Source organism: Poecilia mexicana, unplaced genomic scaffold (genome assembly GCF_051168715.1).
Source record: "Poecilia mexicana isolate PSO_F unplaced genomic scaffold, ASM5116871v1 scaffold_2, whole genome shotgun sequence".
NCBI classification, from domain to species: domain Eukaryota; kingdom Metazoa; phylum Chordata; class Actinopteri; order Cyprinodontiformes; family Poeciliidae; genus Poecilia; species Poecilia mexicana.
The window spans coordinates 34,013,175-34,024,421 of NW_028263371.1; the positions used below are offsets into that span (position 1 = coordinate 34,013,175).

An 11,247-nucleotide genomic window follows, 5' to 3' on the forward strand; every position below is an offset into this window, starting at 1 on the left:
TACATACTTCCATTATTAGATCACGGAAACCCTAACTATTAGGGTCCCTAACTCCGTTGAGCGGAATTAATTAATTAAGTAACTAACAGCTTCGATTGGCGAGACCTGCTGTAGGAAAAACAAAAGAAAACAAAAATGTTGGTAACAAATTTCCACTCTGATCCGTCAACATAAGTGAGTCACTTAACCAAAAACCACTCCTTATTCAAGTGGCGCCATCTAGTGGACGAAAAAATGAAGTGCGCATTTCTGCCAGACAATAACAAAAAAGAACGTTTTTCATCGGTGGTGTTTCATGAAAAATGTTCTCTGTGGGTCAAATACTTAATTCAACATAATTGAACCTAGCTAAGCAATCATTTGCAAAAATATAAAAAGAAAAAAACTGAAAGTAATGCAGTATATATATATATATATATATATATATATATATATATATATATAAAAAGAGAGACCAAAAGACCAATGAAAAACTATGATTAATTTATTTATATAGACACAAATATATAATATTGACATATCAATGTATAATTATATATTTACCATTATCACAATAATACATTTTATAATAATTTCATGCAGCTGATTATGATTATGATCAACGCCTAACTGCCAGCTGCAGAAGATTTGCATAGCAAGGGTTAGGGTAGGATTTTGCAACGTGCAGGGTTGCACAGTACCCGTTTGAAGATCATAACCTGGACTTGATTGGTGGTGGGAGGAGAATACGTACTTTGCATGCAAACTGTGTACAATAGTGGAAAATCAAGAACTTCTGGAGAGAAGCGGTGAAAACCCGGAACGCCTCTCCAGAGAGGTGACGTCCCACGTCCCAAGAGCCAGCTTCTGCAGCCGAGGATCAGACCGCCAGGGTCCCCTCCCTCGGCTGCCGCCCGTTACACACTGAACCCGACACCTTTGTCCCCTCCGACAGGTGGTGAGCCCGTTGGAAGGGGGACCCACGTCTCCTCTTTGGGCTGAGCCCGGCCACCAGGCGCTCGGCATCGTGCCCCACCGTCCAGGCCTGGTTCCAGACTGGGGACCCGCGTCCGGGCGAAGGAACGCTAGATGCAAGGTTGTTGTTGGTCATAAGGGGTCTCCGGGCTGCTCTTTGTCCGGTCCCTCACCTAGGACCTGTCTGCCTTGGGTGACCCTACCAGGGACATGAAGCCCCAGACAGCATAGCTCCTAGGATCATTGGGACACTGAAACCCCTCCACCACGATAAGGTGGCAGCCCGAGGAGAGGAGAACTATTTAGAACAATAACTATTTACAACTATTTACAACAACAACAGCATATATTTACAAAAATAACAACTTTAAATCTTCATGAAAAAACTCAATCATAAATGATAAACAATTTACAAAGAAAAAAATTCCAAGGGAAATAAAACAAACAAAAAAAACATGGAGTCCAGCTCACTCATCTAACCAAAAAAGGTCCATCCCTTCTCCTCCGAATGACCTTCTCCTGACCCCGTAGTCCATCAGGACCTCCTCTCCGGCTGCAATGTCTCTCGTTGCTGTGATGAGGAGTGTCGGCTGCCCCAGCCCTGGCAGGTTTGCCACCACGCACTTGGAGTTGCTGCTCTTGGCCGAGTGGTTAACCAACCGGCCAAACGTGGGAATGTCCGGATGGCAGCAGCAGTGTTCCGGCTGGGCGTCAACGCAGAGGTTCTGCTCGGCCAACTTGAAAAAGAAGACGTAGCAGCCCTCGGCCTCCTTGAGGTTGGCGAGGATCCGACGGCCCTGTCTCGCGCTGACGAGCCGCCCGTGGTAGTCGCACAGCACAGAGCCCTTGCTGAAGTCTCTGGTCGCAAAGACCCCTGTCAAAGTAAATTGAAAGGTGTTAAAATTAATCTTTCCTCTCTCCCCTCCTCTCAACAGTACACACGGTGGCTGCTACAACGATAACACGGTGATATAAACGACCCTCGCCAAAGCCATTTTAAAAGAGCTTTTTAAAAAAGGTGTTTAAAAAAAAAGACAAAACTTTTTTTTTAAATTGCTTTTTAAAAATGTGCTTTTTTTTAAGCAGATTTTGTTAATGGTGCTTAACGAGCACATTTAAAAATGTGTTGCAAAATCAACTCACCTCTTCCAGCTCCGGGTCTCTGGCTCTGTGCGACTACCAGGCCGGCCCAGCTCTGCTCACTGACGTACCGGGCGACGTCCGTCTCCTCCTGGCCAGTTGGAAGGGGAGGTGCCCAGAGCCTGACCACATCCCCTGCCGGAACACAGTTCTTGTTCCACTTGGACCGTGACAGACATCTCTGGACCTGGTCCAATGTGGGCTTTTCCTTCCTCCATTTGGCTAGGGCACAGAAATAAATATGGCTTGACCAGAGCAAAATGCACCCTGCATCATTCTGGGCGACAAAGGAGGAGGGGCGGGGGGGGGGGAAACAAACAAACAAACAAAAAGACTGAAAACAACTCACTCATGAGGTGACGCCTCCTCAGCTTCAGCTGAGCCGACCGCCACTTGTCAAAAAGTTTTCTGGAGGATGGAAAGCCAGCGTGCACGCGCCGTTTCTTGGACGGCGGGTCTCCGTCGAGGGTGACGGGGAAGGCCGCGTAAAACGCCCCCAGGTCCGTTGCCTCGCCGGGGTCACCGTCCGGCCTCCTGGCGTCGTCTGTGGAACTGGAAGAGATTGACACCGTTTAAAAAACATGTCGCCACTCGGAGAGAAAGAGACAGAGACAGAGAGAGACAGAGAGAGAGATAGAGAGAGAGAGGGCAATGTGCACTCTGGGGACAAATGCACTCACCCGCGGAGAGCTACAAGGTAGCCGCAAACCAGCGACAACTGGTCTGCGCTCAGGGGCAGAACATCAGGGCCGTCGGGCAACCCCAGATAGCCGCGGAGGAGGCACGCGGCATCCTCGGGAAGATGCGCCACATCCCTGGCTGCAATGTGGCGTACATCCTCGGCGGAGACCGGAGGCAGACGGTAACTGGAAGACGGAGCGTTACGTCTTCCAGACATTTTGTTCTGTTTTTCTCCCCTTTCTGAACAAGGGACTGAAATGAAACTGTTAGGGGAGAAAGCCCTGCTTACGCATAGCAACGTTCAGGTGGTTGGCCGCGAAGCCACAGCTTTGCGCCGTGGTTTTGCAGAGTGATTCCAAGGCAAATACTCACTGCTGGTGCAATCGCAGCATGTCCACCGAGGCGCTCCTGATGCCGGAGCCAGTCCTTCAAATGAAAAACCGGTCGTCCGGCAGGTCCCTGCTGATTAGAGCGCCCGGCCTGATCTTTTGGAAATACAGCTGCAGCAACTGCGGACAAAGGGAAGCATAGGCGGTTGAAATCGGTCGAATAACACGGTCAGGGGTCATTCTTTGAACCGCGGCACAGAAAAATAAAAGAAAAAGAAACAAGAATAAATCTTACAACAGCGTCGTCCTCCGTAAGGGAAAATGACGTGGCAGGCGTCCCCTCGCCAGACGGCGTGTGAAGAACGATGGTGTGGCCGTCATGGCTGGGGCGCCTTTCTAACCACTCTTTGGCCTTGAAAACAAAAACAGGGCATGTGATGAGCAAAAACAAGCACGTTCACAAAACTTCAATAGCAATTCTTCCAGACTCGGAGGAAGGCTTTTTGCTAACCGTTAGGTTCTCCACGGTCGATGGAAGCATTACCTTCCAATATTCTCCCTCAACCTAACCTCTCAGGATTTCAGTCAAAGCTAAACTTGTTAGAAAAGGCCATTAAAGTACAGTTTGCTTCGTGACCTTTGACCTCGCTCGACCTAACCCTCTCTCACCCTCTGATTAGGGACCCCTAAGCCACAACCGGGTGTGTTTTTTTTGTTTTTTTGTTTCACCTGCTGGCGGGGGGGGGGGGGGGGGAAGAAAACAAATGAAACAAGTGTGCATAACCACTTCTCACCGAGCCTCATCAACAGAAATGACTCACATAACAAGACCTCACCCTGACGACTCAGAGACTCCCTCTGGTGGCCGGAAAAATCCACTGCACATTTCTTGCAGAAATTAATTAATTAAATGACTTTAATTTTCAGAAATGACTTAAAATTACTGACATTTCAAGTCATATATAATGTAATTTGAAATGAACAAAAATTACTCTTTAGTTGCTGTCTAATTTTACTTCATTCAGTCTTAGAAGTACAGATTGCATCTTGACCTTTGACCTCTATTGCACTGCACTGGGGACACAATGAAATTGAGCATGTCAGTCACTAAAAAGGTGTGTAAAGAACAAAATGAGATTTAAAAGGCATTTCATTTATATTTGAGTAATGGCAAACATGATCTAAATGGATCGTTAAAACACTTTGTTGTAAATATTTGGCCCATTTTACAAAAAATAATTGTAAGCCAAACATGGATACATGGAATTCTGCTGCAAAAAAAAAAAAAAAAAAAAGAATCACACATTCATTTAATTTGGTGCCTTGCAACTGTCTTTGTCCCTGAATCTAAACAAAACTTTAGGAAAGATTTTTCTGTTCTTTGTTTTACAAAAATAACATTTGGGTGTTTCTTTTTTGTGGAAACATTTAGGACTTTGTACTGTTGAAAAAAAAAGTATTAATGTTTTAAGTTTTAAATGTTTTGTTACAAAACAGACATGTTTAAGAATAACAGATTCATAATGGAAAAGCTGAGGATTGGATAAATCAATAATTACAGGTGTTTTTGTTCACCATTGTCTCTGAATGTGTTCCACCCTGTTATGAAAAGACAACAAAATAGTTAAACATTTAAATTTGGAAAAATAATGACTTTTTCTTGAAAAGAGTGAGTCCCTTTTACTATGTAATATGTTTGATTCTTGAAATTGTAACGCATCATGAAGTTGCGAATCATTTATGACTGTATTATAAAGAAAAAACAGATTTTCCTACTCATTATTACTGACGGCATTGAAAATATTGGTCATTTTAAAAACTTAGACCAATATTTGCATTTATTGGTCTTCGACTTCCAAAATGGCACAGAAAAATGCAGAGTGCTTCTGTTTGTTTCTGTAACAATATTTAATAAAAACAGGTGTGGAATGGAACATCACACTAGTGCCTTGAAAACAGACAAAAATGGCCAGAACATGTGATAATACCTCAGGCTAGTCTGCAACTTTATTCCACCGTCTGAACATTTCTTAAAATTATTTCTTTTCACCCTAATTAATTTCTACCTTGTTTGGATCAAGAACCTGACAGGGTGGAACTTTTCTAACTAATCTACCTGTAGCTCTTGATGTGGTCAACTTAAGATAGTTAACCTCCAACAGAATAACAAACCTTTAATGACTAAATCTAATATTATGTTTTTTTAAACTCTACCGAATAAACATTTTCCACAATATGTATTAACAGGGTGGAAGCTTTACATAGAAATATGCTGCTGCTCAGCCTTCAGCACGCCGAGAGGTCTTAATGAAAAATTTGGTTGACATTTTTTAGTACTTTGGAGGCTCTTTCTAATTCAGAGGTCAAGCTGACCCAGTTCTAACTACATGCTATCCCCAAGTACTTATCATTTCAGACTTTTTAACCTTTCCAATTATTAAATTCTAACCCTAACCATTGGATTCCCCTTGCCTCATCCTAACCAACCCTAGTCTATAAAATTAAAACCTAATAACCCCTTACACTTTCATAATTATGAAGAAAAACAATAACAACAAGTTTTAGTACAACAAATAAAACTCCATGGCAGTTTGAGTCCGGACTCAGAGAACAGGAACAGTGATGGACTGTGCATTATAAATTCTGACAGAATTTAAATTTTGTTTCCCCTAAAGGCCATTAAAGTACAGTTTTTGCTTCGTGACCTTTGACCTCGCTCGACCTAACCCTCTCTCACCCTCTGATTAGGGACCCCTAAGCCACAACCGGGTGTGTTTTTTTTGTTTTTTTGTTTCACCTGCTGGCGGGGGGGGGGGAGAAAACAAAAGAAACAAGTGTGCATAACCACTTCTCACCGAGCCTCATCAACAGAAATGATTCACATAACAAGACCTCACCCTGAGCACTCAGAGACTCCCTCTGGTGGCCGGAAAAAACCCACTGCACATTTCTTGCAGAAATTAATTAATTAAATGACTTTAATTTTCAGAAATTGCTTAAAATTAATCCCATTTCAAGTCATATGAAATGAAATTGAGCTCCTTTTAGTTTGAAAACGAACTATAATTACCGTTTCATTTTACTTCATTCAGTCTTAGGAGCGCAGTGCGCTCCGTGACCTTTGACCTCTCGCCGGCCCTGTCGGAGCTGTTTCGAGTGCTCCGATCGGCGACTGGGTTTTCATCCTAAATCCCTGCTCTGAGGAGTTAGGGGGGAGGCTCGATTTTTTTTTCCCTATTCCCTGATTTGGCACAGCCCTAACGCCACGGATCCCTAACGCCTAACCCCACGGATCCCTAACGCCTAACCCCACTCCGACTGATCCTCCGTCGGCCCACGCAGGCTAAACCCTGAGTCGGGCGAAGAAGCCGTCGCGGCACACGCGTCCGGAACCCGTGCGAACCCCACCGCAGACCTGGCTTCGGCATCCGTAGCACGTTCGCTTCACGAGTTATTCTCATTTTGACTGATCTGACTTGGCTGTAGTCCTCTATCCTAGTGTCTTGTGAGTTAGGAAAGACGCTGAAGCTTTCCTATTCCCTGATTTGGCCTGAAATGCAGCGACCGACTCCATCTAGTGGCGGAAAAATTGAAGTGCGCATAACCGCTTCTCACCTCACCAGAAATGATCCCGTGCCACCAAATGTCACCCGATGCTCGACCGGCGCCATCCGGAGGAGGAATAAATGAACTGCACAAAGACTTTCACCTGACATTTAACTGATCGGTAATTTTACTCCTTTTTTAAAATGATAATTATCTTCTCCCCTGCTCTCCGTGCCTAAACCTAAAATAAACCTAATTTATTTTTATTATGGACCATTTCACTGTTTTTTTGGAAGCCTTACATTCCAATATTCCCTCAACCTAACCTCTCAGGATTTCAGTCAAAGCTAAACTTGTTAGAAAAGGCCATTAAAGTACAGTGTGCTTCGTGACCTTTGACCTCGCTCCACCTAACCCCAATCTGATTAGGGACCCCTAAGCCACAACCGGGTGTGTTTTTTTTGTTTTTTTGTTTCACCTGCTGGCGGGGGGGGGGAAGAAAACAAAAGAAACAAGTGTGCATAACCACTTCTCACCGAGCCTCATCAACAGAAATGATTCACATAACAAGACCTCACCCTGAGCACTCAGAGACTCCCTCTGGTGGCCGGAAAAAACCCACTGCACATTTCTTGCAGAAATTAATTAATTAAATGACTTTAATTTTCAGAAATTGCTTAAAATTAATCCCATTTCAAGTCATATGAAATGAAATTGAGCTCCTTTTAGTTTGAAAACGAACTATAATTACCGTTTCATTTTACTTCATTCAGTCTTAGGAGCGCAGTGCGCTCCGTGACCTTTGACCTCTCGCCGGCCCTGTCGGAGCTGTTTCGAGTGCTCCGATCAGCGACTGGGTTTTCATCCTAAATCCCTGCTCTGAGGAGTTAGGGGGGAGGCTCGATTTTTTTTCCCCTATTCCCTGATTTGGCACAGCCCTAACGCCACGGATCCCTAACGCCTAACCCCACGGATCCCTAACGCCTAACCCGTTTCCGACTGATCCTCCGTCGGCCCACGCAGGCTAAACCCTGAGTCGGGCGAAGAAGCCGTCGCGGCACACGCGTCCGGAACCCGTGCGAACCCCACCGCAGACCTGGCTTCGGCATCCGTAGCACGTTCGCTTCACGAGTTATTCTCATTTTGACTGATCTGACTTGGCTGTAGCCCTCTATCCTAGTGTCTTGTGAGTTAGGAAAGACGCTGAAGCTTTCCTATTCCCTGATTTGGCACATGTGATGGCAGTTACCGACTCCATCTAGTGGACGGAAAATTGAAGTGCGCATAACCACTTCTCACCTCACCAGAACTGATCCAGCACAACCAAATGTCACCCGATCCTCCACCGGCGCCATCCGGAGGAGGAATAAATGAACTGCACAAAGACTTTCACCTGACATTGAATTGATGGGTAATTTTACTCCTTTTTTAAAACGATAATTATCTTCTCCCCTTTAAACGGCCTTCTCCCCGTTTCTTTAACTTAAATCTTGCTCTCCGTGCCTAAACCTAAAACAAACCTAATTTATTTTTATTATGGACCGTTTTCCAGTTTTTTTGGGAAGCCTTACCTTCCAGTATTCTCCCTCAACCTAACCTCTCAGGATTTCAGTCACAGCTAAACTTGTTAGAAAAGGCCCTTAAAGTACAGTTTGCTTCGTGACCTTTGACCTCGCTCCACCTAACCCCAATCTGATTAGGGACCCCTAAACAACAACCTCGATGCTCCTTGCCTTTCCCCATTCATTTTGAGCGGTGCGCTTTTTCAGATCAATGGGAGTCTATGGGAGCGACGGCGGGGGAACGTGCCACGCCGGTCAGAATTCCCGGGCATCTGGCACCCCACCCGCAGACTCTCTGTGCCGAGTTTCGCCCGCCTGAGGCTCACCGTTTCGGAGCTATTTCGAGTGCTCAAATGAGCAACTGGGTTTTCTTCCTATATCCTGCTCTGAGCGGTTAGGGAAGAGGCTCCAGCTAGGGAAGAGGCTCCTGCTTTCTCCTATTCCCTGATTTGGCCTGAAATGCAGCGACCGACTCCATCTAGTGGCGGAAAAATTGAAGTGCGCATAACCACTTCTCACCTTTCCCCTCACCAGAAATGATCCCGTGCCACCAAATGTCACCCGATGCTCGACCGGCGCCATCCGGAGGAGGAATAAATGAACTGCACAAAGACTTTCACCTGACATTTAACTGATGGGTAATTTTACTCCTTTTTTAAAATGATAATTATCTTCTCCCCTTTGAACGGCCTTCTCCCCGTTTCTTTAACTTAAATCTTGCTCTCCGTGCCTAAACCTAAAACAAACCTAATTTATTTTTATTATGGACCGTTTCACTGTTTTTTTTTGGAAGCCTTACCGTCCAATATTTTCCCTCAACCTAACCTCTCAGGATTTCAGTCAAAGCTAGGGGGGAGGCTCGATTTTTTTTTCCCTATTCCCTGATTTGGCACAGCCCTAACGCCACGGATCCCTAACGCCTAACCCCACGGATCCCTAACGCCTAACCCGTTTCCGACTGATCCTCCGTCGGCCCACGCAGGCTAAACCCTGAGTCGGGCGAAGAAGCCGTCGCGGCACACGCGTCCGGAACCCGTGCGAACCCCACCGCAGACCTGGCTTCGGCATCCGTAGCACGTTCGCTTCACGAGTTATTCTCATTTTGACTGATCTGACTTGGCTGTAGCCCTCTATCCTAACCCTAACCCTAACCCTAACCCTAACCCTATTTAGTCCCCTAACAAAAATTTCTAGACATTCGGCAGCATTTTGGGCCCACTTTGAAAAATCCTACCGGCCGAACCGGACCTCGTGGGACCGCGGGACCCGGGGCGCTCGAACGAGCCCGACCTCGAGTGTTCCGTTCCAAAGAGACCCGATTTTTAGAGCGCTCGGCGGCCGCGTGACGGCCGCTCAAAAATCGCAAAGTCGCTCGACAACACTTTGAAAATTTTCCGAATGCTGCCGTATGGCGGCTCAAACGGCACTTGCGGGCAACAGACACCAGGTGGCGCAGGACGGTTGGGTGCATGGCTCCCTGCTGCACGGTGGCTAACGTCCCCGAACGGCAGGGACGCCTCCCGGTGGCGAATGCTGCCCAAACGCGCGGGGACGCAGCCCGGTGTCACCCCCGACGCCATCTGGCAGCAGCACCTCATGCCTTCGAGTGTCTGTCGGCTCCCCCCGCACTCATAACCCCTCCTTTGCCCAGCCTGTCTTTATCTCGGTTCGCAAAGTGGTCCAATAGCCGCGCTCCCACCCGGGACGCCCGGGTTCGCGGCCCGCTTGCACCGGGAACCCTCTTTTGTCTTTTTGGCTGACATAAAGGATCGCTCACTCATGATCCCCAATGGCAACCATCCACCCTATTTCTATTAGTCTACAAAAAGACTTTTCGTATGGGGACTTTAAAATGGCACAAGACCCGTTCCACCGAATGGCTGGACCCTTCCAGCAAATGGCTGGACCCTCCCCGGGATTCGGACACTCTCAGCCCCGCTACAAGTTGTTAAAAATACCCCTGCACGGTTCTCCGGAACCGGGGTACGGTCCCAGGACCTCCGCTGGGCCGGAACTGGTCCTGGAGGACCAGGGGGGAGATATGGAGCTACTTTACCCGGGATCGGGGCAACGGAACCCGGGCGGGGGCTCAGACATTCGGTGGAACACCTGGACGTCTCCTTATGGCTGGGCACTTTAAAATGGCACAAGTCCCGTTCCACCAAATGGCTGAACCCTTCCAGCGGATGGCTGAACCCCTACCGGGGACGGGGCAGAGGCCCAGACATTCGGCGGAGCCCCTGGGCGTCTCCTTATGTCTCGTGCCTCTGGTAAGGCAGGAATTTGGCAGCACCACCTCCTGCTTCCGCATGTCCGGACGCTGATGATCCCCTATGTCTACATCACTTGCTATGAGGTCATAAGCGCTATGAGCCAAGGAAACCCACATGGCTCGAGTAGTCTTGTGGTGGATCTGCTGCGGCGCCCCCCCAGCGACCGGGGTACGATTCCCACAAGCTGCTCAGGCCTTTTCTATCTTTTTGGCCGACCGCAGACATAAGGAGGCGCTTCGGACATAGGGAAGCCTCGACATCCGGACATCCTTTTCAATGGGGCCTCCTTATGTCTCGTGCATCTGGTAAGGCAGCAGCCATTTGGGAGCACCACCCCGTGATTCCGCACGTCCGGACGCTGATGATCCCCTATGTCTACATCACTTGCTATGAGGTCATAAGCGCTATGAGCCAAGGAAACCCACATGGCTCCTGTAGTTTAGCGGTTTAGCCGCCCGGTCTCCGCCCCAGAGACCAGGGTTCGCTTCCCGCTGGCTGCAGAAAGCCTCTTGTTTTTTTATTTTGTTTTAGTTTTTTTTTTATCTTTAGATGAGGTTACAAGTCCTATGAACGTGGTAGACAAACCTGCCTTGATAGCCAGGTGTACAGGAACACCGGCCCCCAGCTGGGAGACCCGGGTTCGATAACGGTCTTGGCTACCGAGGCTTTTGTTTTTGTTTTTTCGGGGGAGGGAGATTTAGCTCAAAATGTTGCCAATCACGTGGCTCCGATAGTTTAGGGGTTGATTTTGAGCTCCATTTC

At 47.2% G+C, this 11,247-nt stretch overlaps 1 protein-coding gene across 1 annotated transcript; it reads right to left on the minus strand.

Annotated features, from left to right (window-relative positions):
• Window positions 1-466: 466 nt before the first annotated feature.
• Window positions 467-9,810, minus strand: LOC148160790 (uncharacterized). Its single transcript, XM_088008215.1, has 7 exons — window positions 9,640-9,810; window positions 3,400-3,516; window positions 3,217-3,284; window positions 2,775-2,960; window positions 2,444-2,667; window positions 2,098-2,316; window positions 467-1,828 (listed from the first exon to the last, which is right to left on the minus strand). The coding sequence occupies exons 1-7, from the start codon at window positions 9,808-9,810 to the stop codon at window positions 1,422-1,424; spliced, it is 1,392 nt and encodes a 463-aa protein (XP_087864341.1). The 3' UTR covers window positions 467-1,421.
• Between the last annotated feature and the right edge of the window lie 1,437 nt (window positions 9,811-11,247).

Excerpts from the sequence above, each read along its gene's own strand:
- LOC148160790 (XM_088008215.1), bottom strand. The coding sequence starts at position 9,810 with ATGAGGTGCTGCTGCCAGATGGCGTCGGGGGTGACACCGGGCTGCGTC. Across the intron at positions 3,285-3,399 it reads TTACGGAGGACGACGCTGTT|TTGCTGCAGCTGTATTTCCA; the intron begins GTAAGATTTATT and ends CTTTGTCCGCAG. Across the intron at positions 2,317-2,443 it reads GAGGAGGCGTCACCTCATGA|CCAAATGGAGGAAGGAAAAG; the intron begins GTGAGTTGTTTT and ends TCTGTGCCCTAG.